The 25189-nt window shown below is 37.7% G+C and overlaps 2 protein-coding genes across 2 annotated transcripts; both read left to right on the top strand.

Annotated features, from left to right (window-relative positions):
• The first annotated feature begins 6125 nt into the window (after positions 1-6125).
• On the top strand, positions 6126-17283 carry frg1 (FSHD region gene 1). Its single transcript, XM_055056365.1, has 9 exons — positions 6126-6277; positions 6797-6864; positions 7625-7747; positions 10635-10692; positions 10957-11071; positions 12772-12876; positions 13076-13167; positions 16563-16673; positions 17113-17283. The coding sequence occupies exons 1-9, from the start codon at positions 6219-6221 to the stop codon at positions 17147-17149; spliced, it is 768 nt and encodes a 255-aa protein (XP_054912340.1). The 5' UTR covers positions 6126-6218; the 3' UTR covers positions 17150-17283.
• Positions 17284-19503: 2220 nt separating this feature from the next.
• asah1b (N-acylsphingosine amidohydrolase (acid ceramidase) 1b) lies at positions 19504-25184 on the top strand. The gene is given in 15 exon segments (XM_055056364.1): positions 19504-19594; positions 19597-19691; positions 19769-19815; positions 20722-20812; positions 20892-20978; positions 21064-21142; positions 21220-21294; positions 21385-21430; positions 21997-22141; positions 22224-22278; positions 22368-22449; positions 23197-23328; positions 23575-23698; positions 23813-23869; positions 24713-25184. Coding segments are annotated over 15 exon segments (1281 nt in total). The 5' UTR covers positions 19504-19518; the 3' UTR covers positions 24803-25184.
• The last annotated feature ends 5 nt before the right edge of the window (positions 25185-25189 follow it).

Here is a 25189-nt window from a genome sequence, read left to right as displayed (position 1 = left end):
TGTGTGGGAAGTGTTACCTTGAACACTGCTGAAAGGAAATGTCACAGGTGTTTATCCATTCGTTGAACTCCTCTCTTCCATTACCTGCTGAAAAATTGCCATAAGACCTCTAAATGAGAGTAGACTGTAGTCAATTTTGAGATTCAGCACCCCATGAAGAGCAGTAATACCACAGTTCAGTCCACCATGAAAAGGGTTAAGGCAGCCATGTAGTTCATAGGGGGAAAGTGGCTCCCCTTTATAATTACATGTCTTCTTAATAAATGGTCTTGTATCCCTCGTTTAGTGATACAAGAATAGCAACACACGTTCTTTTGAGAAGTTTTCTTTTTCCCCTCAGAGCTCAATCACCACTTGAAAAGTAACGCTCCATCACCTAATTACTGCCTGACAGGTAATTTCAGTCAAGCAAAGCCTGACAAGGATTCTGTTTCAAGACTCCAGCTAAAGGAGGGAAATGAAGAAGATTTAATAACTGTTGTTGATTTCATTCAAGACTTCTGAGCTTTATAGAAATCTCATCTAGATGTTAAGAACAGTAGAAAGTAGAGTATTCCACCATGATTTTGGATACATTTCTGACCCACGTACCTCAAAGTTGCAAGTTTAAAGGGCCTGTATTCTGTTTTCCAAGCACATAGTGCCATTTTATAGCATGATAGAGTAACTATGTTAACTTAAGTTGGCATTAAAATGCTGTATATATCAAATATGTCGTAAGAGAATTTTTTCTTTCTAATTTATCTTGAAATTGGGCCTCTGTCTCTTTAAAAACTTCTGCTCTTTCTGAAACTTCACCTTCAGGAAGTTGTAACAACAGCACTCCTCTATTAACCCTTTAACAGTATTTTTACCAGCGTGGCGCTGAGAAGAAACTTGCATAATAAGCTCAGCAAATATACAGTTTCACTGGCTGTTTGCTAATTGCTGCTGGCTAGTCTGAAGGAGCTGAGAGAGGGTCAAGCTATGTTTTAGATGAGGCAAATAACATTACAACATGATGTAAAGCTAAAAAATAATACTTAATCATGCCTTTTTCACAAGTTTATTGTGAACAGTGAATGTGTGGTGATCTGGATCCAGGAGGTTCTTGAAACTCTATGAGCGACAAGGCAAGAAAGTGAACAGAAAGGGGTAAGAGATGTGAATATTGTTGGAAGATGAGTGAAAAGGCTTACAGTTGCTGAGGATGATAAAAGCCATGGAGGAGTGAGAAAGGTTGGGGGGTTTTGGTTTGTGTTGCATCAGTAGGTTTGATAGAAGCGAAGGGTTGGAGCTTTTAGGTCGATTAGAACAAGGAGCACGTTGGATGACATTGATTTTCAGTGCTGTTTTATAACTGAAGTTTATCTATAGTCAGACTTAGTTAGCAGCAAATGTGAACAATTCAGTCTATGTTGGCCACACTTTCAAATACTGATCAGCTGAAGTCGGAGTAAGAGGAATGTTTGGGACATTTGATTGCTGGAAAAGATGTTGTGCATTTTCTCTCTCAGCAGTGGGAGACGGTTGTTTTCAGCAATTGGAAGGCTAGCTTCCTTTATGACCGAGCTGGAGCATTACATACTTCATAGCCAAACTTTCGCAATTGGGTAAAATTAGATCCGATCGTTTAAAACTTCAACACTGTCCATACCTCCAGCAAGCAATCATTTCTTAATAGCCGAGGGTCTCTACATGTCAATAGCTGATAGAGAGAAGTAAGACAAAAGACATATGGCTGAAATTATGGATGACTATGGACTCTCTATGGTAAGTATTGAAGACACGTTGTTTTAGATTTTCATTTGTAAAAAAAAGCTTCAGCTCCCGTCCACTTTACCAATATGTCCAACTGTAATAAATTACTCTGCAACTGTCTTAAGCCTGCTCAGATAATGGAGGGATGGATAATGGATGTTTTTCTAGCGTAATGAAATGTGTGGAAATTCAACACTTTTCATATTTCTTCTCCACTGGCACACATTAATGATGTCACATTATCTCAACATTGTTATCTTAGCAGTCTGAAACCTCAGACCAAACCACTTGATTCATGCTCAGCTGTCTCCTTGTCTCAAATGTTTTTCACATCATAAACTCAGGTGTTTTGCAGAAACACACAGTGTCAAAGTCAAGGAAACACAGGAGGAAGGAGCGGTGACATTGACAAAGTGGGGAGTGTGTAGCAGCACACGTGGCTCCCTCACTACAGGAAACACCTGCTGCACACTGTCAGCAACTTAACCTTTTATCACATAAATCCCTCAGCCGAGGATTAGACGTGACAGAAATGAGACAAGACCTGTTTAGGAGACGGGGGTGACGGGGACAAAGCGAAGAGTAAAGTTGAGAAAGTAATCTAGGTTAGAAAAAGATTTTTGCTGTGGATAAGAATAAGAGAATATCTCTGAGAGGAAATGAAGACAAAAGGAAAGAGCTGACAACCCAGTCTACAAGACGGGTAATTATAGGGATGTGTTAAAATCAGACCCCTCATTAGTTCATGCATCAACGCAACCTGACAGAGCCTTTTGGTGTCAACTTACTTTTAATCAATATAGGCTTTTATATTAATATCGAGGAACAGATGACTATGGGTTTAGCCTGAATGAAACAACTGATTCCAAGGACCCACAGCATCACAACCCTCAGCTATTCACATGTAGAGACCCTCCCCTCTGCCCCCCAGCCGTACTAAACATTGGTCAGGTGAGGTTCCTTTCTCAGGTCAGAGATGTTTTAAAACCCACTCACATAAACATAACTCTGGGTCCTACTGCAATAAAACACAGATTTATTTAAAGTTTTTTTGTGCAAAGAGCTTCAGAATGTCATTTTACTCATTCCATGATCAGTGAGTCAAGTTTATTTGAGCAGCATGGCATGTTTTATGTTTTGCATCATGAAAGTATAAAAAAAGAACAAAAAAACATCACAAACACATTATAGTCAACAGTTGTGAAAACTAGTAACAGTCAATACATTATTACGATCATCAATACACATCAAATATGTTGGTCAGTGTTCCATTTATTGTAGTTCCAAAGTAGCTCTAAACATTTGAGACTTTCGACTTGATTTAAAGGAACTCATCGTTTCAGCTGTTTTGCAGTTTTCTGGAAGTTTGTTCCAGATTTGCGGCACACAAAAGCTGAATGTTTCATGTTGGGCTCTCGTCTCTTTACGTACATACAAAACCCTGATTCCCAACAGAATGCTGCTGCATATTTATCAACGTATGGCATGTCGTGCATCTCTTAGCTCATTTCTAAGCCTCAAATAGAAAACTGTGGTAACTCAAATCTTACCTTTCAATTTTAATACAGTCTCTGTGGACTCAAAACATAGAAGATGTTTCCAATATAATTATTTCCCTTGACAAAAAACAAGAATCTTTCCTTAGGTGTTTTTCTTTCTAAATTTAGGACTCTTCTAGAAAGTAGAGGATGTTGAAGTTAGCACAAGCTTCTTCATTTGCATCCTAACCTTGTTTGGTCGAACAATATAGGAGCTCTCCAAACACAAAATGAACAACAGTGATACGGTGATCCTTGGCAATCCATCCATGAGACCCCAGGAAAGATAAGCCAGTAGATAACAAGTCACCAGATGCACTAGGAATTTTTTTTTTTAGGGTCCATAATTCCACAAAATGTCATAGTAACCACTCTGCTCCTCTGCTGATTCTCTTTAGATCAAAGCAGCCCACAGTCAGACAGATTGACAGACCTTGAATAAAAAGTAAAGTGACTTAATCCCCTGTTGGCAGTTCTGTTGGTTTTGAACTGTGTATATAAAGGATGATGAATGTGCGCTTTCACAGTTGAAAGGCAGCTAATGGAGCAGGGAGACTTGTTAGACAAAAAACACTTTAACAAGGACATGAAAGACACAAAGGACACAGGACTTTTCCAGAATTTACTTCTCCTTCACCAAATTACAGATCAACTGTTATAACCATAATATTTGCCTCCCGGTTTATTATCTCTTGTCATCCAACACATTAAAGAGGGTTGGGGTATTATAGTGTGGCATTTTAGTATTAAATTATCAAATAGCATTATCATTATGATGTATTCTCCATAGCACATATAAACTATACAGATTACAGTTGGACTGAATCTCAATGAGCAATTTTTTTATGTACAGTGGAATATGTAGGAAGAGGTAATTGATTCTTAAACCTACTAACTTTAGGCTTAAGGGTCTGAAAGGCTTAAGGGTCTGAAATTCCGGAAAAAAATTAAAATAATTCTGTGCACTTGGGTTTGTTTAAGGTCTGGGACTGTTTAAGGTGATTCCTGAATGAATCCGATTTATGCCTGAACTTTTTTATGCAGTTAATGCAGAAAATATTTTTTTAAATCAATCTATTTCTGACAGATAAAATTGCACTTTATGCATTCCCTTCTGATATCTGGACTATATTTTCATCTCTGTAATTATGCACCTAACTTTCTTTATGCAGATCTAGATGTTTAGAAGCAACTATGTCCAAGTTTTGAGTAAATATCATTAAAATGTTCCACAAGTACATCAATCAAAGCAGGTCTGGGCCTCAGATTTAGGTTCTCAGAAGTATTCTTAACTATTAATACAGCCCACTCCCTGAATGTTTCTATAATACTGCCTGATCTGAAGCGTGGGCTGAGTGCTGCTCTTGAATGCACTTTTTGCGTTTACTTCTCCCAAAGAAGCTCTGTAGCACTGAATGGTGTTTTACCATTCCATTTGACAGCGTCAGCTTGCTTAAAGTTCTTATGGGCTTAAACACTCAGCCTCCCCAGAGCAGGTTGTGATTGCTTAATCCCAACAGCGACAGGGATTGCTGTCAAAGTTTCACAGAATTTTGCCAAATAACGGGAAGAGAACCACTCGAGGTTTAGATCACCCTGAAGTGTTGACTCGTGGTTCCTGAAAACATCCGTCAGGCTTACAGGACTTTCCTGATTAAATTAATCTCAAAAATTCTGATGCAGCTTTTCTTCACAGCATCACCATGAGTCCCACTGTAACATTATTTCCCCCACATTCAGTTTGAATGCTGCTGCCAACTGTGGACTTATTTCTATCTTTATTTTTTCCCCAATACACAGGGTCATATTCTGTGACAGAGGCCTCACGCAGGTTGAGTTTCACTGCAGTGAGCAGATAACACAAGTCACTGTCTAATTTATTTTATTTCTTGACAGTGCCCACAAATGATTTATTACCTCCTGTCACAGGCTCCTTATTGGGCCACTCCTGTTTAATGAGGCCACATTAGCATAAATATGAAGATGAGGAGAGTGTCCACTAGGTCAGCTCTTCCTCTGCCAACCTTGATTGGTTTGACTATCTTATTTTTGTGTTTGAGAAAAGGCGTGAGGGGGGTTAAATCAAGCAATATTTCACTGTTGTGTGTGAGTGTCTGTGTTAGTCGAAAAAAGAAAACAGATGACCTCACAGCTGTCTAGCAGGAGGAATTAGACTCTTGGCTGCAAAACAAAGAATAACATTGAAATGTGCGTGGTGGTAAATTGGAGAATTGCTTGTTTTTGTGCAGCCAGTTTGACTTTTTAGGTCACAGAAAAAAAAAAGAAAAAAAGAAAACATTACTGAATTGCAAATTTTAATAAGCTACAAAATCATCTTTTATTCAGAGGAGATATTTGTTCTCCAGTGTGTTATACATGAGGTCAGCTGAAACCAATGAAATAAATATTCAATATAATAAGTCAAAGCTGGACATCAGCACCCACATGAATAAAAATGTAATGATTTTTATAGTTGTAGATCTACCTTTACAAACTTGTTTTAAAAATATATATATATATATATATATATATAAATATATATATATATATATATATATATATATATATATATATATATATATATATATATATATATATATATATAGATGGATAGATAGATATGATTGTGTGTGTGTTTGTTCTTTATGATGCTGTTAGCTTGCTAATGTTCCATTTGATATTTGATACCTTCCAAAAGCAGCTGTGTTCATGCTGATGTTAGATTAAGAACAAGGGGTTTCAAATAATCAATCAGATTTTTATAACTCGCATTCTAATCTTTTCAAGCAGGGCAGGTTTTTAAGTGAGCGGTTCAATCTACTCAGGCGGTCTGCGAATGCGTCTCAGTTGTTAGCTGGACCTTCCCGGCTGCCGTACTATAACACGACTTGTTTATCAGAGTAATAAGACGTTCATGCTAAGTGTGTTTGAGTGAGAAACATGTCTGAATATTCACACGTGAAATCAACTAAGCTTGTTCTGAAGGGTCAGAATAAAGGGTAAGTTTTCTTATTTGTTTGTAGCCTTAGTTGTCGAGATGCCGCGTTGTTTGCAGCTATAAATCAATCTCTTCCCTAGCTAGCTTTAGCTAGAGCGTTAGCCTAAGCACTGACGTTGGAAAGCATGAAAGACCTCAAAGAACCTTTAAGATTTAAAATGTCTCCATAATTTAGTGTAATGTGTTTTAGCTATAGCTAAATAACTTGAATCTTGAGAATAGTTTGTTAGTTTATTAGTCAGCCACATGCAGAGCTAACCTGCTAACTGTTAGCTCATTAGTTTGCTGTGTTTTTTTACGCTTATTTTATCATCAGTTGTTTAAGGTGTTGGATTTTGTTTTTACCTTGAAACGACCGCATCTACTGACATATGCAAACTTAGCAGAACGTGTGAAGTTTTGTCTGTTGATGGCATGAGGAATTTGTTCGATTTGATTTGTTTGGGGAAACGTTCAGTGTTAATATGTTAATATGCGCATGATCACAACATGAAGATCGAATTGGATTTTTTTTTCCCAGAAAAAAGAAGAAGCACAAGGATAAAAAGAGAAAATCTGCAAATGACGAAGATAAACAAGATATTGTTGGTATGATCTGTTATTATTATTATTATTATTATTATTATTATTATTATTATTATTATTATTATTATTATTATTATTATTACTACATTTCCATAGTGTGCTTGAACGCTATGAAAGGATTTAGCTCATAGTAGAATCTTGAGTGAACAATGTTCTAGTAGTGCAGTAGAGTCTAAATGTGTCCCAGCTTTAACTTGAGGGAATTTAGTTTGAAGCGAAACGTGATATTTACCAGACTTTAACTGCAGCTTTATGCAGTGTTTTGCTTGCAGCTCTTTAAGTATCTAGATTTGGTCTCCACAGTAAGCAGAATGAAAATTCTGTTCTCAAACTTTTTATTTTCTGAAAGAACTTGAAGTATGTGCCTTTAAATTCTATTCTGTTTTTGTTTCTGCCATGCAGAACTCCTCATCTTACAGTATGTTCCCAGACCTGTTCTCTACATGTAAATAAATTAAACATTGGTCATTTCAATGAATTGTATAATGAAACATTAACTATACTTTTTTTTAATTGCCTGAAAGTCAGTCATATTTTGAAATATCTACCACTGTCAAATAAAGCGCGTGATTAAATTTTTATAACAGTAACTTGAATGACCTGATCCTTTACAATGCTCTACATCCTGCCAGATTTTAATGTACAGAACCACAAGCGAGGCTTTTTTCAATGTATAATTTAACATCTCCATAAAAGATTCAAACTGTACCATGACTGCATTTTTCTTGGCCTCAGACGGTACCTCGGTTTCTCTGCTCCCCAGGTGGTTGGTGGTGTGTCAGTAGTTTCGGAGACATTGCCGGAACAGTTGCCATAGAGATGCAGAACAACTCATACATTCATGCCTTGGATACTGGGCTCTTCACAATCGGCGCGCCACATGGAGGTATGAAGAGAGACAGGGATTATGATGTAATTATTACGTTAAGGGTTTAGTTCGTTCATGCAGTTCATGAGTAGTTTGGTATTCCAGCCAGGCAATTCCATTATTACTATTGGAACTGCACAATATATTTCCTTTGAGTTGGCTTTGTGAAATTAATGTGTGCAATATTGCAATCAGAAAGGCCTATTGAATGCAGTATTTATTAAATTATTATATTTAAAATTGTACACTTTTCAATTCTACATGCAGATGATCTGTGTGGCCTTGATGTCTAAACTTCCTGCAGATTTCACCGACTGAGATCCTAAAGCTCAAGGAAAGTCTTGGAGACATTATAGTAGAAAAATCAGATTAGTTGCAACCAATATTGTCAAAATATCTATGGTATTGCAGATACACATCTTCCGAAAAGCATGCAGCTGTAATTCATATGTATTTCAAACCACAATTATGAAACTTCTTTATTCATGAGCTGATTTATTGTTTTTAATCAAGTTGGTAATTTCAATTGAAATATGTTTGAAAACTCACCACTTTAAATTCAAGAATTTATTACATTTAGTTTAAAACAAGTTTGAATGACTTTTCTAAAGCAGAAATCTAATCTTGGCAGAAAAATGACAACTTTTACTCTAGAGGTTTAATAACTGACAATTATTTCCTGGTTTTTACTGTTATTTACTGTGGAAAAAAAACTTTACTCATTTGTGTTTTTAACACATGAATATGTAAATTATTCATATCACTTTGTTCAATTTTATTTTTACCACATTTGTGACTTTTTTGTTTCATATTTCGTATAGATATAATCAGCATATCGCCATAGAATATGACATCATGAAGAAAACGCTTGTAGTCCATGCAGAGAAAAATATATTAACAATTGATGAATAAAATATTTTTTAAAACCAGCCTTGAATTGTAAAGTACATTTTGAACTTATTGGAATTTATATTCTCTATCAAATCAATATGGAGGGAAAATAAAGTACAGAGCTGATAGCGCCAAGTCATTCTGCAATATTTGTAGAGCCTTGACGAGTTGAGTAAAATATTGATAATAAAAGTTAGAATAATTTAATCTGTCAGTCGGGTTGATTTACTACCAGCTGCCCAGTTTTTCCACAAAAAAGTGAAAACCTAACTTGGGTTTTCTGCCAAGAGAGCTTTGTGGGAATAAAGTTGTCTTCTGGCTTAAGCAACAAAGTAGCTAAAAGTGGAGGTGAAGTCAGATGTCAGGGGAAATGCCTGATAGGAGCCGAGTTGAAGAGAAGGCCAGAGCTAATTCAGAGATATTACCTCCATCTACCTGCAGGCACTTCTGACAGAGTACAGCTCATTGAATCTGTCTGCCCTGAAAAACACCCGGCGCACAATTAATTCTGCCCATGCTCAGCAGGAACATCCAATTCCCTGAGTGAGCCTTCGGTCTCTGCATGCATATAAGCCCATTTGGATGAGATGAAAGGGACCAAAATTGTCCAGTGTAGAAGGAAAGACCACAAAGCCACTCCAACATGTGGTCACAGTCTCTACCAGATTATAAAAATAATTAGCATTTCCAACATAGATTTTATGAGGCGTTTTAATCAAACAACACCAGACCTGAATAATGCATCCTGGGGAATCTCCTCATCCACAACCGCATTGGAGAAACTGAGAAATTCCAGAGAATAATTAAAAATGTATATCTGTAAGCTCAGCGCCCCACCGGACACTGCCACCTGTTGCCATTCCCACACATATCCACTAGGGGGTGCGTTTGACGAGTCTTCTAAATCACCATCAATGTCGGTACGAGTCCAGCTGCAATTCTTAAACGTTTAGCCTAAATCAGACATTCCAAGGAAAGGAAACCACTAGCATTATAAGTGACTTCCTGTTGGAAGGGGGCGTAGTTAAGGTGATGTCACTAAATTATCAGCATATTGTGTTAATTACTGTTTGGTTATGTCACACAGAACATCTAATACAGCTATGAAATTGTGTGGAAATTATTCTACCTTAATGTTTTATGGAAAATGATCAGATTTTGAAGCTTGAACACCTGCACACTTTAATGTAGCAGAAAGATGCAATAAAGTGAAAAGTAAAAAAAATTGCATAACATTTTCTGTTTAAATACTATTTTATTTTTATCTAGATGACAGCTGTTGATCTTCAGCTCCTCTTAAGTCTGTGCTGCAGATTTTCAAGTCTGGATGTGAAAAGCTGTAGGAAGAGTTCACTCAGATAGAACTGAGTGAACGCTACATTTTGGATCAAAATGTAGCGGTTTTGATTCAAAATGGATTGACTATGTGTGAATTTCAGATTATACCTCCAAAAGACTTTTTGTTCTTTGCGGGGGTCTAGATGCGTACCAGGATTCAGACCTCCACTGAATCTTGGTAGAGATCTGACACAGTTTGTCCTCTCTCACGATAGGGGGCGCTGTAGAACAGTTTGGTTACGCCCATTTTCGATTCCACTGGAGTCCAAAAATTTCACACGAGGGAAAATGATTGATAAAGTTTGAGTTTCTAATTATGTTAGATATGTCTTTCAAAAAGCCATATTAGACATTCACAGCACTTGTGCTGCTCAGGCTTAATAGATGAAGTCAGTTTAAACATCAAATGTTAATTTAAAAGGAACATTACGCTACTTGGTTGTATTTTTGTTTTAGATCCAGCGCTCGATCTAAAACTGAAAGCTGGTGAACTGGCATTTTAAAATGGAAATTTTGCAATAAACCTGCTTGTCGAGTTGTACAATAGAAAGTAACAGAGTTGATGGTATTCATCTTAGCAAATACCTGTTATCATGCCAGAAGTATAAACTTGATATATGTAGAGGTTTATCAGAAATAATGAGTCTGAAGCCTTAAAATGTGTGTGACATTTCAGATGACGAGGGCCCGGACCCACCAGAGCAGCTCACCGCCATTAAACTATCAGACTCACGGTGAGGTCACAGACATACACACACTGCTCTTTGTAACACTCTTGAATTTATGACTCCATTCTATTCATAACTTTTCCTTTTTTTTTTTTTCTTTTTTTTTTCTTAAGATTTGTTTGTTTCTGCCTGGAGGCCAGTAGGTTTCCATGCAGTCTGTTATTGCTGCCATTTTTTCTGATCGCTCTCTGATACTTTTGTTTCAAACTCTTTCTTGGAGAGAGGGAACCAAAGTCAGCAGAAAATTATTTGTTAATTGTCTTCTTGAAGGATTGCATTTAAATCTGGATATGGAAAGTACCTGGGCATCAACTCTGACGGTCTGGTGATGGGGCGCTCCGACGCCATTGGGTCAAGAGAACAGTGGGAGCCCGTCTTCCAGGACGTGAGTAAATCTAAAATCGTTTCTCATGTTGATTACTCTGAGCTGACTCTCATTTAAAAGACTGTTTTTTTGTTGTTGTTGTTTTGTTCGTTTTTTTTGTCCAAACCTTGAAGAACAGCTAAAAATGTGAGATTTATAATGTTTATTTTTTTCTGTCCTACTTGTTTTTATTGCCACTGTAGGTTTAACTGCTGCCTTTTTGGGCTGCACTGGAGTTTGGATATCGCCCATATTCAGACTCACCTGAAGGCATCGTCATAATTACATAAACAACTTCATTTCTAATTGCCTTCATTATCATTATGTCTTCCAGCTGACACTGTAGGGACTCATGTTCATTTTCTAATCATTTGCAGCCATTTAGTTCACAGTGTGGCTTTATTATCTAATCAATTATTTTATTTTGAATATTAACAATAGATGACATGACTGTATGTTGAGATTATGTGGAGGTCAGGGTGTAAAGACAATGACAGAGCTCTACTTGTATCCAGTGGGAATGTTTTCTTGAGGAGAGAGGTATCCAAACTTTATTTTTTACTTTGTGGACCAAAAATTGCAAGTTGGAAATATTCAATGGATTTTTAGTTCCAAGTTAAAAACATAAAATCATCTTAGTGGGAATTATTTTTTTATTTTTGTTGCTCTAGAAATGTTTTTATTTCTTTCCAGAAATGACAACAAGAAGTTTGTCCTGAAATTCTTTCTGTATTTCACAGAGTTTATGGAATTTGTTTGAAGTTTCTTTCAAGTAAAAGCGTTACTGGATGAAGTCAGAATAAAAGTCAAAAAAGAGAAACGTATTCAGTAGCTGTGATTCCGTTACAAATGTGCACAGAATTGCGTTGGCATTCATCTAATGTCAAAAAAACGTGTGGTGTTTTCATATAATGTTCTCAATAATTTCATTAAAATGATCTGTGGTGCTAATTGTTAGCACCTCGTAAGACAAATATTAATTGCATTTCTGCAACAAAAGCAGAAATGGAGACTGTGACTGTGCATTCAGTCACAGTCTCCAGCTGTGACTGAATGCACAGTTGGAGCATTCAGTCAGAAGACTTTGGCACATTTCCTCTAAATTATCCAGAAAGCTGCTTCTTCTCTCAGAGAGTCCTCTCCTGTCCTCAGCTGACCTCCACGTCTGCTATCGACGGCTCACCTTTTGGAGTCGAGCTAAAAGAAAGCATTAGTCGACTCTTTTCCTTTTTATTTTTTAGAAATGATAATCTCAATGTGGGGTTTTGATTTTTCCTCATTGATTTAACATATTTAACTTCTAGGTTTGATCTGGTTTTTTGTGGGATGATGATCCTTCAATGAAAGATTGGTTTGTTTAAGAGCTTTTTAAACGTCTTCACCAGGAGTAAAAAAAAACAGGTGGAATAAAAGATAAAGTTTCAGAAACTTTTGTGTCTTTCAGGTTTTCACATCAAAATATGTTGGGAGCATTTGATTTTTGAATGTGTTTTTGTTATTTTTTCCACGCCTCGATGGATGACAGGTAAAAATTAGCCGTGGTGATAACCAATCAGCCTGTCATCCTCCATGGCTTGTTTAAACCTTCAATCTTCAGACGTGTTTTACATCAAAGATCTATTGCTTTTTTTTTTTCTTTTTTTCTTTGTCACAACAACCCGTCTGTGCTTAATGTGTTTTTTTTTGTGTGTATGTTTGTTTGTTTCTCTTCCTTCCTTCAGGGTAAAATGGCTCTGCTGGCTGCAAATAGCTGTTTCATCTCCTACAGTGATGATGGAGACATCGTGGCCAACAGCAAGACAGCGGGGGACGCTGAGATGCTGAAGGTGACGGATTGCCTGCCTTCATTTCTCCAAGGATTCGTGTTAATCCTCAGACTGTTTTTGTACCTTTGCGGACTCTGCAGGAACTTGACCGGCTCAACAGAGGATTGGAAATGTTCGCCTCTTCAGTGAGGGAGGCCAAGGTGTTGGTATTTAACATTCTCCTTCTCTCTCTGTGTGTTCTTCCCGCCCCAATGAGTAGATCCGGACCAACACAGAACGGGAAGTCAAGCACAAAGATGAGCTTGCAGATGAGGACAGAGGGAATGTGAAATCCTGTGAGGTCAATTATGTGTAAGTTATCGCCACTGTTTGAATGGATATTACTCATTTATGCAGCTGTAACATGATCTTATTGGCTCTTCAGCCTCAAATATGCACAACACAAAAGTCAAAAGCTCTTTACTTTATAATCAGAATAGTTTCTTATGGGTGACACTTTATTTGAAGGGGTGTTCATAAGACTGATATGTCACTGTCATAAATATGACACAACACTATGAATCAGAAGAAGTTTATAACTGTTTTCATAAAGTGTCATTGGGTAAATAATGCAACTTTTAATGCAAAGTTGCATTAAAAGTTGCATTAAAAGTACCAACTCTGCATTATTTAGGAAGTAATGACATTTTAAGGCAAAGTTAACACTTTTAATTGACTTTCAATGCAACTTTTAAGGCTACTATTTGGCAAATAAATGTCATTATTTACCAAATGACATTTCATGACAATAGTCATAGACATTCATAAAGACTATTTTATGTTCATAACAGATGCTGTCATGTTTATGATGTCAGACTTATGCACATCCTTCAAATGAAGTGTTACTCTTACGTAATTTCTTAAAGGAGAATTGTAAGAAATATATTTACTATTCACCAGAATGTGTATATACAACAAACATTATAGAGTAACAAAAAGCAAAAAGGGGTATTGATCTTGAAAATAATTAACCAGATAATAAAACGAATAACGGCAACAGAAATCAAATAACCGAACAAAAAGAACAAACAAAACAACAATAAAAAAAACACACAAACAGAAAAGTATACATTCAAAAGGATACATTCAAAACAAAAGCAAAACACAGAACACAGTGAATTGGCGTCACAACAAAAACTAAATTGATTAACGTAAATTAGGATGTGCTTCTTTTTTTCTGAAAAGAAAAAAGCATATCCTAATTTACCAATAACTGGGAAGTTATTTTCCGATTTTAAATATTTTTCTGTTCTTTAAGTAATTAATCTAGTGTCACAGATATTTTTGGAAAAAGTGGAGAAGAGCAGGGGGGAAAAAAGCAAACAAAAAGAGAATAAATAAATAAAAGTATATGCGAGAACAAAGAATAAATAAATAATGGATAAGGATGAAACACAATGAGTCTTATTATTATTTGACTCATTTCCCTCCTCTCTCCTGGTCTTGGCTTCTGCCATGACAGTGACTCACCGGAAATGAAACGTCATCTAAAACATGGAGGATTTTTTATTTCAATATTCGATTTGGTTTTTATGAATTTCTTATTGGTGCTCCGTTGATATCTGATGTGTATATAGATCTAGCCATTGTGAGGAACTGATTTTTTTTTTTCATATTTTAGCAGTTAAACATTATTGTATTGTTATAGGTTTTTATGTCAAATAAAATGAGTAGAGACCCAAACCACTTGTGAAAATAAAAGAATAAAACACTCACCCGTTGTGATGCTAATTAAACACTAGGTGGTGCTTGGTCAGAGTAGTGATGCCTGGTATTAATCTCCCTCAGGCGTCACAGAGCAAGTATGGCAAACCAAACAGTCAGTTGGCAAAAATTAGCCCTGTTTTCAATGTCATAAATAAATATAAATACAGGTTTCCATATAGGCGCTGCATATGGTCAACAATTTTCCTTCTTCAGTGCTGAGTGAAAACCAGCTGCTGCATGCCACTATTACCAGCCATGATGGCATTAGTTTGGTGTGGAGAGCTTTAGATGGCAGTCGGTTCATTTTATGTGGCAGAACTCAACAAAAAGCACTGAGAACATTTGAACATCCTCATTTGAATCACCGTGGCACCGTGGTCAGAACTCTGTGTGTGGTGTTAAATACACCACACACAGAGTTCTGACCAAATGGCACAAGCAGAGCAATAATTTACAAATACTGTCAAAGCCCAATATTTGTAAAGGTCTAAGACTTTTGGTTCAAACAAACTTAAATCTCTTTGATTTTCACCAAATTTAGGGAACAGAAGTTGATGCTAAAGTCCAGATTCATTGATTGTACTTTGGGTTGTGTGTGTTTTTCAGCTGAATTTGCTAAGAGATCGTTCATGTTGAGAAGTTTGAAGACAAAGGTGAAGGGTCATTGCTGAGATGATTTGGACAAGTTATATTAAGGACAGGCTGCAAAGTTACCACATAGGTTGGACAGAATTTAAAGGCTTTTTAAAAGTAACCTTTTTTTTATCCCATAGTTAATGTTTTGTATCTGCTGTTTGTTTCGAATAAAACACATTAAAATGGCAAAATTTTCTACACAATAAGAACAATAAGAAAACACATTCAAATGTTGAGCTTTTTATTCTCCTTTGTGTCTGATATATTTTATTTCTCAAATCTTGCAAAGCACCAATTTTTGCACAGTGTTGTAGAAAAATTGCATTACAAATAAAGTTTGATCAAAAGGGGGCAAAGGAAACCAGAGAGAGTTGGTAAAAAAAATATTCAGAAAATAAATGTCACAGATGTCCTAGAATTGTCTTCCCCAACTGTTGCATCGAGTTAAACTGTTTTTGTTCTGATGATAGCTTTGTTTGTCATCTTTTCTGTGTGTCATTAAATCCACTCTGCTGTGCAATTTGTCCTAAGAGCTACTGTGGCATCAGACGTGTGATGGTGTCTGGATGTTTTCACTGCACTCTATTTTTTCCAGCCTAAGCAGGGAAACCTTTTGGCCTTTGAAGTCGGCGCCGCTGAAGCTTTTTATTCAGATCCCTTTGTTTTCCCATTGGGTCCTTCTGCTCTGGCAGGATTTTGACAGTAAAAACACGCTTGAATGAGTCGACGCCTTCTCATCTTCGTCCCTCTGAGGTGCTATTGATGGTCTGCAGTTAGTGTGATGAGAGGACAAGGAATGCCACATTTTACTGGGGCTTCTTTTGTTGTTGTTGTTTTTTTCCTGCAGCCTATTAAAGTTGCAAACAATATGTCTGAGGCAGCCTTTTATTTATTTATTTTCTCTTTGGTTGGCATGCTTTAGATTGTGTTTTCACTCTGTTATTTGTTGTAGATGAATGTGAGGAAAATGGACTCATCAAGCTGACATGTTGATAATGGCTGCCCCTGAGCCCTGAGTGGTGATGTAGTGTTTAGCGCGTGAGACGGCTTTCAGGATGGAGTGCAGTGTGGTAATCATAAAACACCGGCTGAGCCGAGACAAACGAACTGTCAGGAGCGTGTTCAGACCCAGAAAAGCCCCGGGTCGTTTTCCAGCTTCGTTCCAGATCTTTCTGCGTAACTTAACAGCCTAATTATTTCTACCAAACCCATTGCTTGAGTTATATCACACCACATGGTGCATGGCTGATCGTCTTCTTCGCTGTTTCTTTGTTTTTTTTTTAAGTGCTAATGAAATCAAGAACACCCCGTTCTTTTGTTTACTCCTCACATAGAACTAAGATATTTTTATAATCTTTTTACAGGAAGAAATTTCAGAGTTTCCAGGACAGACGGCTGAGGGTTAACGAAGACGACGCATCGAACCTAAAGAAGGCCAGGGTGGACGGGAAGTTTCACGAAGCTTTGCTGGACAGGTATGAAATCAGAAGTAACACACGGCTGTTCCCAAACAGTCTGGGAATATATTTGATCATTTTCTACATTTGAATAAGTATGGAAGGATGGGAGTTCAATTTTTCTGATTTTTTTTTCTTTTTATATTCTTTTGGCAAATGCCAAACACCACTATGTATGTAAAACATTACTGAAAATAAATTTGACTTTGTAATTTTAAGTAAAAATGGCAAAAACCATTCAATGTCCAATTCCCCCAAAAATGTTCTATGTCTACATTAAAAATATACGAATAATGAACATATTCCAAAATAGAAATGTTTCGTTTTCTTGCATAGTTCAATACAACAATACAAATGGTATATCTACATACATATTGTGTACATAGAAGAAATGTGAAACTAAAGTGACGTGTTTAGACTGGTGAGGTTAAATGTTGTGTTGTTTGTTTGCTTGCAGGAGAAGCAAAATGAAAGCAGACAGATACTGCAAATGAAGAGAGGGAGGATTTCTACCGTTCTCTCTTTCAAGTCCTGCCTGTTTTCCAGGTGTGATCATGTGATGTGGCTCTTTTCTTTTGTTGTTTTGTTTTTATATTTTAAAAATAAAACTTTTACTGGTTTAAAATGACTTTATTGCTTGGACTACCATATTGCCCACATTTTGTGATGAGTTATGAATTTAGGTGACCCATTTGGCCTTTTAGTGTAAATAATTAACCAGTGTGTGTCCACGTCGCACTGCAGCAACTGGAATAACATTACAGAGATTAAAGTGGGTTCACAGTGTGAGATTTCTCACAAAATCAGTTTGGCTTTAAGCTATGTGCTGCATCAATTATTTTTATGATGAACATAAAACAGCACAGTAAGAGGAGGGCAACAGCACAAAGAAGTTTATCTCAGAGCTGGGATTTATTATTTGGAATACACAAAGTCATTGGTGCAACAAATTAAGTGTAGCACATGGAAGCTGTACATAATGTAATAAGAGGCATAATCCTAATTAGAATTAGAAAGCAGCTAAATGTGTTTTACTGTGGGAAATCCTAACGTTTGAAGAGCTGACTGCAGACGTTCAGGAAGCCTGGAGCAAACTATCAGAGGAGAATTTAATGTTTCATATTCTCTTTCATATATTGAGCTTGTAAATACTGTGTTTATCTGGACAAGTTTACCCAAAGGCCTTGGATTATTTCTGCACGCATAAAGAAGTCGGAGCGGTTTTACTTCCAAACTGTTATTTCATAGATGAAGTAGGAGAGTTAGGAAAACCCTGAGTAAGTGTGCAGATGTAACAAAAATATTCACACCTCCGCAATACAATAGTGATTTTCATGTCTTGACATGGAATTTCAGTCGGAACTTTGACTAGACCACATCGACAGAGTTACTTGAGCCTCTTGGGGCTTCTCTTAGTAACTGTAACAGCTGGACTTCTCAAAAGCCTTTGGTTGCACAGGTTTTTCATTTAGTGGTAGTAGATTAAAAAAGGCTGACTTTAGGTTTTCTTAAGCATTTTGACCATATCTTATTGTTCCTCCATCCCTAGTGTTGGTCTTATAAAATTTAAATAGAAGTTTTTGGTTGTAAGGTTGACAAACTGTAGAACATTTTGAGAGACATAAATACAAGTTGCTGTTCACATGGCTCTTTGATCCTGTTTTCTATTTCTGCTACTGCCTTTCATCATGGGACTAATGATATCAGAAATAAGGGAAATTGGTCAGGGTCAAAGAAAAGAGAATTTTTAAGTAATTTCTGCTTTAATTTCTATGGGTTTTTTGCAGAATGATCTTTCTAAAGACAGAAAAACCTCCTGAATGTGTCGACCTTTTAAAAACGTCATGGCCTGAAGGTCTAAAACAGCCTTGGTTAAAGGTCATGTTAACATTTTCTTGATCTTGGCATCAGTTTCTCCAACCTCCCTCACATTTCTGGGAATGTTTTTTGGGATTGTAATGCTACTTTATCTTCTGCTCTAACTGTAAAGCTTTTATCACTCTGCACCAGAACAAGTCCACAACTTGTCAGAACATATATCTTTTCATATTCCTTCTGAGTCCATTATTTATTTTCTTTGCAAATTGTACTCATTTTAAAGCTATTTATCTTTTTTAATAAAGCTAAAGCCTTATTACCATGACCACAAGATTTTTCTATTGATTGTTTTGAATTAGACAAATTGATTGTTATTACTGATCGATCAGGGATTAAAAGGCATTAGTCTGCGTTTCATCAGTCTCAGCTGTCAGACTCAGCTCCTCACCAGGCACATCCATGGTGAAGTGTGCGTGTCTGTAATAAGTTCCTTAAACAGGTTAAAAACAGGAATGGTTCAGATTGAGCTGAAGAAAATTCTCAGCCATTCACGACTTGATAGCTAAAGAAAACTTTAATAGAGTATTAAGCTGATACTTTTTTTTTACTTTTCAACAAAGTAAAAAAACAACAGATATGAATGGGGCCGTTGCCATGTTGCTTCCCCTCCTGTAAATCTCTCTTATCTGATACAAAACCAAAGTAAAGAAACTCGGTGGAGCAAATCTGTGGTTAACAAACATGTTTGGTCACTAATTCAACAGCAGAAGCAGGAGTCACCTGCAGAGCTGATTATCTACAACACGAGTTGCTCTGTGGTCCACTTTCATTTCCATATGGGAGAAACAACCGACACTCAACATGAGGGGAGGGGGCTGATGATTGAATTATGGGACTTGTTTTTATGTCATATTTTTGTTTGTTTTTTGTTTTATTTTGTTTCAGAAGAAAATGATACACAATTTTTGTTCGAAAACGATTGACTTCTACGACAACACGAGATATTTAGCTTCTGTATTACGCGTTTCTGTTACCCTTGTTGAAAATGGACCAGTCCAAAGTCACGAGGGGAAACAGCAACTTCCGCAAACTGGAAGCGTCACTGAAACCCAAACAAATAGAGCTTCTGGTTCAGCCAGGCTGGTAAGAATGGCTCGCGCGGTTCTTCTTCTTCTGGCCACTTCTCTCGCCGTCTCGGCGGCTCAGTTCGTCCCACCGGTGAGTTCCGTCCTGCTCGGTCACCGCTAACACGGAGCTGCGCTGCTGCCTGTTCTAATGCTGTCATTTCCTCTCAGTACACAGAGGACTGCCGGACAGGCATGTACCCTCCGAACGGACCGACGTAAGTTTACTAAACACTGTTGAGTCATAGGCATGTTCAAGAACTGAGCCCTGCTGCCTTCACTGGCTCCTGGAAATGTCAGTACTGCCGTCACTTGCAGTTTGACGCGGGACTTTTGACATTCGTAGAGGCTATGTGTTGTTACATTGTATTTTGTGAGGTCGATGCTTTATTTTAGAAACAACATGACGTGATGTTAGTGCTGTTAATGATGAAAAACACGTGACAGCCTCCCTGCTGCTCATTTACATGCAGCTATGATCTGAAGTCACTGAGCCCAATACAGTAGACCATATCCGGGTTTAAACGGAATGCAGCTATAAAGTCAGCAATAAAATCCAGTTAGAATTAAACGTCTAAGTTGCTCTTAAATAAGAAAAACATGAGAACATGTCGGTGACATAAAGCAGGTGTGTGTGTGTGTGTCTTCTTCAGCCTGCGCTTTTCAAAGAGCAATTTAGAAATTGTTCCATGGAAATCTGCTTGCCTGAACTTGCCCTGTTTATCAGCCAGATTGATTATTAAACATATGTTTCATGAACGCAACGTGTTTCCCTGTTTTCATCTCTACCAGCAACGAGAAGCATTAGAAAGATGCAGCAACTTTTCCAGTGTGAACTTTAGTTCCAATATAAAAAGTATTTTAGCTAATTTTACACATCTTTACCAGTGGTGATAATAAACGTAAACGGCCCTTTGTACCAGAGATCATTCCTGAGTGGTTTGTCCTTGGTTACATCATATACTGCTAACCTCTTGACACAAATGTTCCCAACATGACGTCAGAAGATTATTCCATAGCATACTTGTTTTAGTTCTAAATTAATTTTATTTTATTTTTTTTATTCATTTTGCCTTTTTAGCCTCAAACAGGAGCAGTGAACATCATGTTTTCTTTCTGCCCAGGTTCAAAGGTCCAGTCAGCTGGTACACCATTGACCTTGACCTGCCGCCCAGCAAGAGATGGACGGCTCTGATCACTGACAAAAAAACCGAAGTAAGAGGATTAGCGGCCGCCGGGGAACACGAGTTGTGACTCTTGACGTGAAAGTCACGGGGGTTGTGCTTGTTTTCAGCTGGCCGGGATGATCCAAGCCATCCGGGACTTGGCCAACGCGTTTGTTCCCAGCGGAAGGCTGATAGAGCTGGTTGACATCACGCTGGTCAGTCGTCCTCTGTCACAGCGACTTATTTTCAGAGAGGTGAAAGGTCACCTTTATGCATTCGGCTTTTTCTAATATTTTCTAGCCTCTGATGGCGGACTCTCTCCCAAGCCCGTTTGGTGAGGAGATCAAGGGAATCGCTGTCGCCTCGGGGGTTCCTCTCGGTAAATAAAGAGGAATTGTCGCTTCGTTAGTTGGTAAAAGAAAACTCCCAGCTGACCTTCCTGTCTCTGTGTTGCAGGAGAAGTTGTTCTGTTTAACATCTTTTATGAGGTGTTCACCGTTTGCACATCTGTTGTTGCGCAAGATCAGAAAGGTGAGAAACAAACAGCCGGGGAACTTCAATGAAAATCTGAACATGGGCTGAAATTCTTTGGAATTGTGCTTCTTTTCTCTTTGTCAACAGGGAACCTCCTTCATGGCAGGAATTTAGATTTTGGATTATTTTTAGGGTAAGGACCACACTGCGCCTTACAAAAATGTTCCACTGTTTGTCACATGAACACAAAACAGTAACACTTTATTTGACCGGGTGTGAATAATGCTGACATGACACCATCATAAACATGAAGGAGTGTTGATGAATGTCTATCGCTGTTGTCATGAAGTGTCACTTTTAATGCAAAGTTGCTCTAGAAGTTGTTTTGAAAGGTTATTAAAAGTGCTGACTTTACCTTAAAATGTTATTTACAAAATCAAGCAAAGGTGGGACTTTGAATGCAACTTTGCATTGAAAGTGTCATTATTTACCAAATTACACTTTATCAAAACAGTCTAAATATTCATAAAGACTTCATGTTCATAACAGATGTCATGTTTATGACAGTGTCATCATGTCAGTCTTATGCACACCCCATCAAATAAAGCATTACTAAGACGTAAACATTTTTCCTCCTGTTTCACAATTGTGTACCGCTTTGCATTGGTCCGTCACCAAAAAGCTGCAACATTTAAAAACGTGTAAGAGGGTTGAGACAGAATCACTGCGGGTGGCATGGTAACCTGCGGCTGTTTGCAGCTGGGATGTGAAGAACAAGTCATGGACCATCAGTGAGAAGCTGAAGCCTCTGGTGGTCAACCTGGACTTCAGAAGGAGCAACAAAACCGTCTTCAAGTCCACAAACTTCGCCGGCTACGTTGGCATGCTCACCGGCATCAAGCCGGTAAGACTTTTTTAAGAACGCACGTCTTCCCTAAACCCTGAGGAAGCAAAAATATTCAAAGTATTTTTTCTGTTGGTGTCAGCACGTCTTCACGCTGACTATGAACGAACGCTTCAGCCTAGACGGAGGATACATCGGTGAGTTTCAGCCAGAATTTCACACCATTTATGGAAATGTGGCGAGTTTTTTAATGACTGGCGGTTTATGATGATGTGTTTGCATTCAGGGATCCTGGAGTGGATCATGGGTCAAAGAGATGGGATGTGGATGAGCTTTCTCACTCGATCGGTCCTGGAGAATGCAAACAGGTTCTTTTATTTTTATATCTGAAGGATGTCACAAAGTTCAATTAGATGATCATTGATATGATATAAATGTCTGTATCAATCTCAATATTGAGAGGAAAAAAAAGATCCGGTATCTGTGACAATGTTTCCGACCCATAAAAGCAGATCAATTCTACGCTTTTTGCTCTATTATTGATTTTACATTTTATTTAGAATCCTACCAATTGCATTTCAGAGTTATTCGAAAAAAGGTTTGTCGCAGTTAACTTTTTTACCTGTTTGACCAAGGTATTCAACTATTGTTTTTGTCAGTATATTATTTATTATCCATCAACCGTTCTACTCCTAATTGCTCCGACTGAAAAGATCAAAGTTGTTGTTTTCACATATTTAATCAAGCGTGTGAAGTTATTGGTGTATTTAAGTGTGCTGTACTGGTGCAAAGTTCACATAAATATGTAATTCAGTCAATTTATGTCTGTTAAAAAAAAAATTTTCAGTCATTTTAGCAGATTGATATCGGCCGATACTAAATTTCAGATATTATCAGAAGTGAAAAAAGTGAATTTTTAAATAATTTAAATATCTTTTTCTTTAGGACAATAAACATGTACTGACCAATAATCATAACCTTACTCTGCACAATTAATATGAAAAACAAAATAAGGTTTTACCACCATTTAATGATTTGAGTATTTTATAAAGTCTTACATTTTTTTTGGATGGATTCTGGACGCCAGCGGTAACTTGTCTTTTTGTTCCCATCAGCTACAAGGAAGCCAAGAACCAGCTGGCTCTGACCAAGATGCTGGCTCCAGCGTACTTCATCCTGGGAGGAAACCAAACCGGACAAGGCTGCATCATCACCAGGTCCAGGGAGCTCAGCATCGATGTGCTGGAGTGAGTTCTGAGGCTCGGGCCGCTTCATTCGCACTACATTTCCTTCAATTTCCTTCTGAAAATCCATTATGGAGGTGGACGTTTTGGGTGTTGGAGCTTCTTGCTCAATCATCATGAACGTGATGGGGATGGAGAAAGAAGTTCCCGACACGTCCGTCTTGTGAAAGCATTGCTCAACTTGGAACTGATGACTCGTCTGGTTTCAGATCACCTGACTGACGTCTTTACTGGTCCTTTTTATTTCAGCATCGATGTGAAACTGGACCGCTGGTACGTTCTGGAGACCAACTACGACCACTGGCAGGAGCCCTTCTTCCTGGACGACCGCCGGACTCCTGCCATGAAGTGCATGAACAAGACAACACAGGCAGTAAGCGCTGAAGCGTTCTAAGTTGCTACCTTTTGGGTCACAAGTCTAACTGAACTTCCTGTTTTTATTGTAGAGTTATGACACCCATAACCTCTCATCTCTTTTTCATTTTAGAACATCTCTGTGAAAACCCTGTATGATGTTCTCTCAACCAAACCAGTGTTAAACAAGGTAGTGTATTATTTCCCATTGTACAGCACACTGCGTGATAATGCGCCGCTACATTGAAATGATAAAGTATCTGCTTTCTATTCTTAATCGTCAGCTGAAACACCTTTTTAAAAACATAAAAAGCATCACAACTTCACAAATGTCGCAACAGTGACCAGATAACCTCAGCTAATGTCTGTGCTGTGCAGGTCCTCTGTCTGGGCTGATGAAGATTCACTCAGCTCGGCATGCTGAATGCTTGTAATGGGATCAAACCCAACTCTGTCCCATTGAAGTAGCAGATTGAACATTTTTCATCCCAATGAATACACAAATCAGGGGATTAATATCTTTTCCTGTCAATCCACAAAATAATGTTTTTTAGAGACACAAACATAATAAATATCTATACAGAAAAAAATTTTTACTCGAGTGGTACTACTCTTCAGTACAAGCTTCTATCTCAAAGAGCAGTCTTCCCTATTACTCCAACTCTCAGCTCCTTCAGACTAGCTAGCGTCAATTGGCAAACACCTGATGCAACACTTGTAAAAATGGTAAAGGGATAGATGCTGTGATGACTCCCTTTAGGCAGAATTTCAGAAATAGGACTTTTTAAAGAGACAGAGGCCCAATTTCAAATCGCAAAGTCAAATTTCTTTTAAGTTGTATTTGATATTTAGAGTAATTTTTTAGAACAACTTCGCTCAAATATCTCGATTGTGCAATAAAATGGCATTATGTTTCTGAAAACATATAATTCTCCCACTTTCTGTTGCTTAAATTACTTGTGTAGAGCAGCCAGAAAATGTATGGGTTTTTTTTTTTATGTGAAAGTAAGCTCTCAAATTTTTTTTTTCTTAGCTGACCACCTACACAACACTGATGCAAGTGTCTGAAGGCAAGCTGGAGTCGTACATCCGGGACTGTCCTGACCCCTGCATGCCCTGGTGATCCTCAACCCGGGGATCCGCTGCACACTTCCTGGCACAAAAACAAAAGCTTTGAGCGATCGCACAGCAACTGTTGACCTGAACCGTTCATTGTAACACTGAAGTCCCTCAGACATCTGGATTTTGTGAAGCTTTGAGGACGATATTCCAGTTCTTGTTATGAGGGAAACTAAAACTCCGATCTGTTTGCTTTTCTTGAACTTTCTTCGTCTCACTGTAAAAATCCTGCTTTGCCAAGAAATGTTTGTTTTAAGCTCGTACTGACAGACTTACCTCATGATGAGCTTTTAATTTTTTTCACTGTTTAACAAATGAATTCCCAGATTTTCTGCTGTTTTGTAACAGAATTTTTGTAATGTTTAAAATCAGATCTAATCTAATAAGAGTG

This window comes from Poeciliopsis prolifica, unplaced genomic scaffold, assembly GCF_027474105.1.
Source record: "Poeciliopsis prolifica strain line A6 unplaced genomic scaffold, Auburn_PproV2 SCAFFOLD045, whole genome shotgun sequence".
NCBI classification, from domain to species: Eukaryota; Metazoa; Chordata; class Actinopteri; order Cyprinodontiformes; family Poeciliidae; genus Poeciliopsis; species Poeciliopsis prolifica.
This window is presented reverse-complemented; position numbering and strand designations above follow the sequence as displayed.

Excerpts from the sequence above, each read along its gene's own strand:
- frg1 (XM_055056365.1), top strand. The coding sequence starts at position 6,219 with ATGTCTGAATATTCACACGTGAAATCAACTAAGCTTGTTCTGAAGGGT. Across the intron at positions 6,278-6,796 it reads CTGAAGGGTCAGAATAAAGG|AAAAAAGAAGAAGCACAAGG; the intron begins GTAAGTTTTCTT and ends TTTTTTTCCCAG. Across the intron at positions 11,072-12,771 it reads GGGAGCCCGTCTTCCAGGAC|GGTAAAATGGCTCTGCTGGC; the intron begins GTGAGTAAATCT and ends TCCTTCCTTCAG.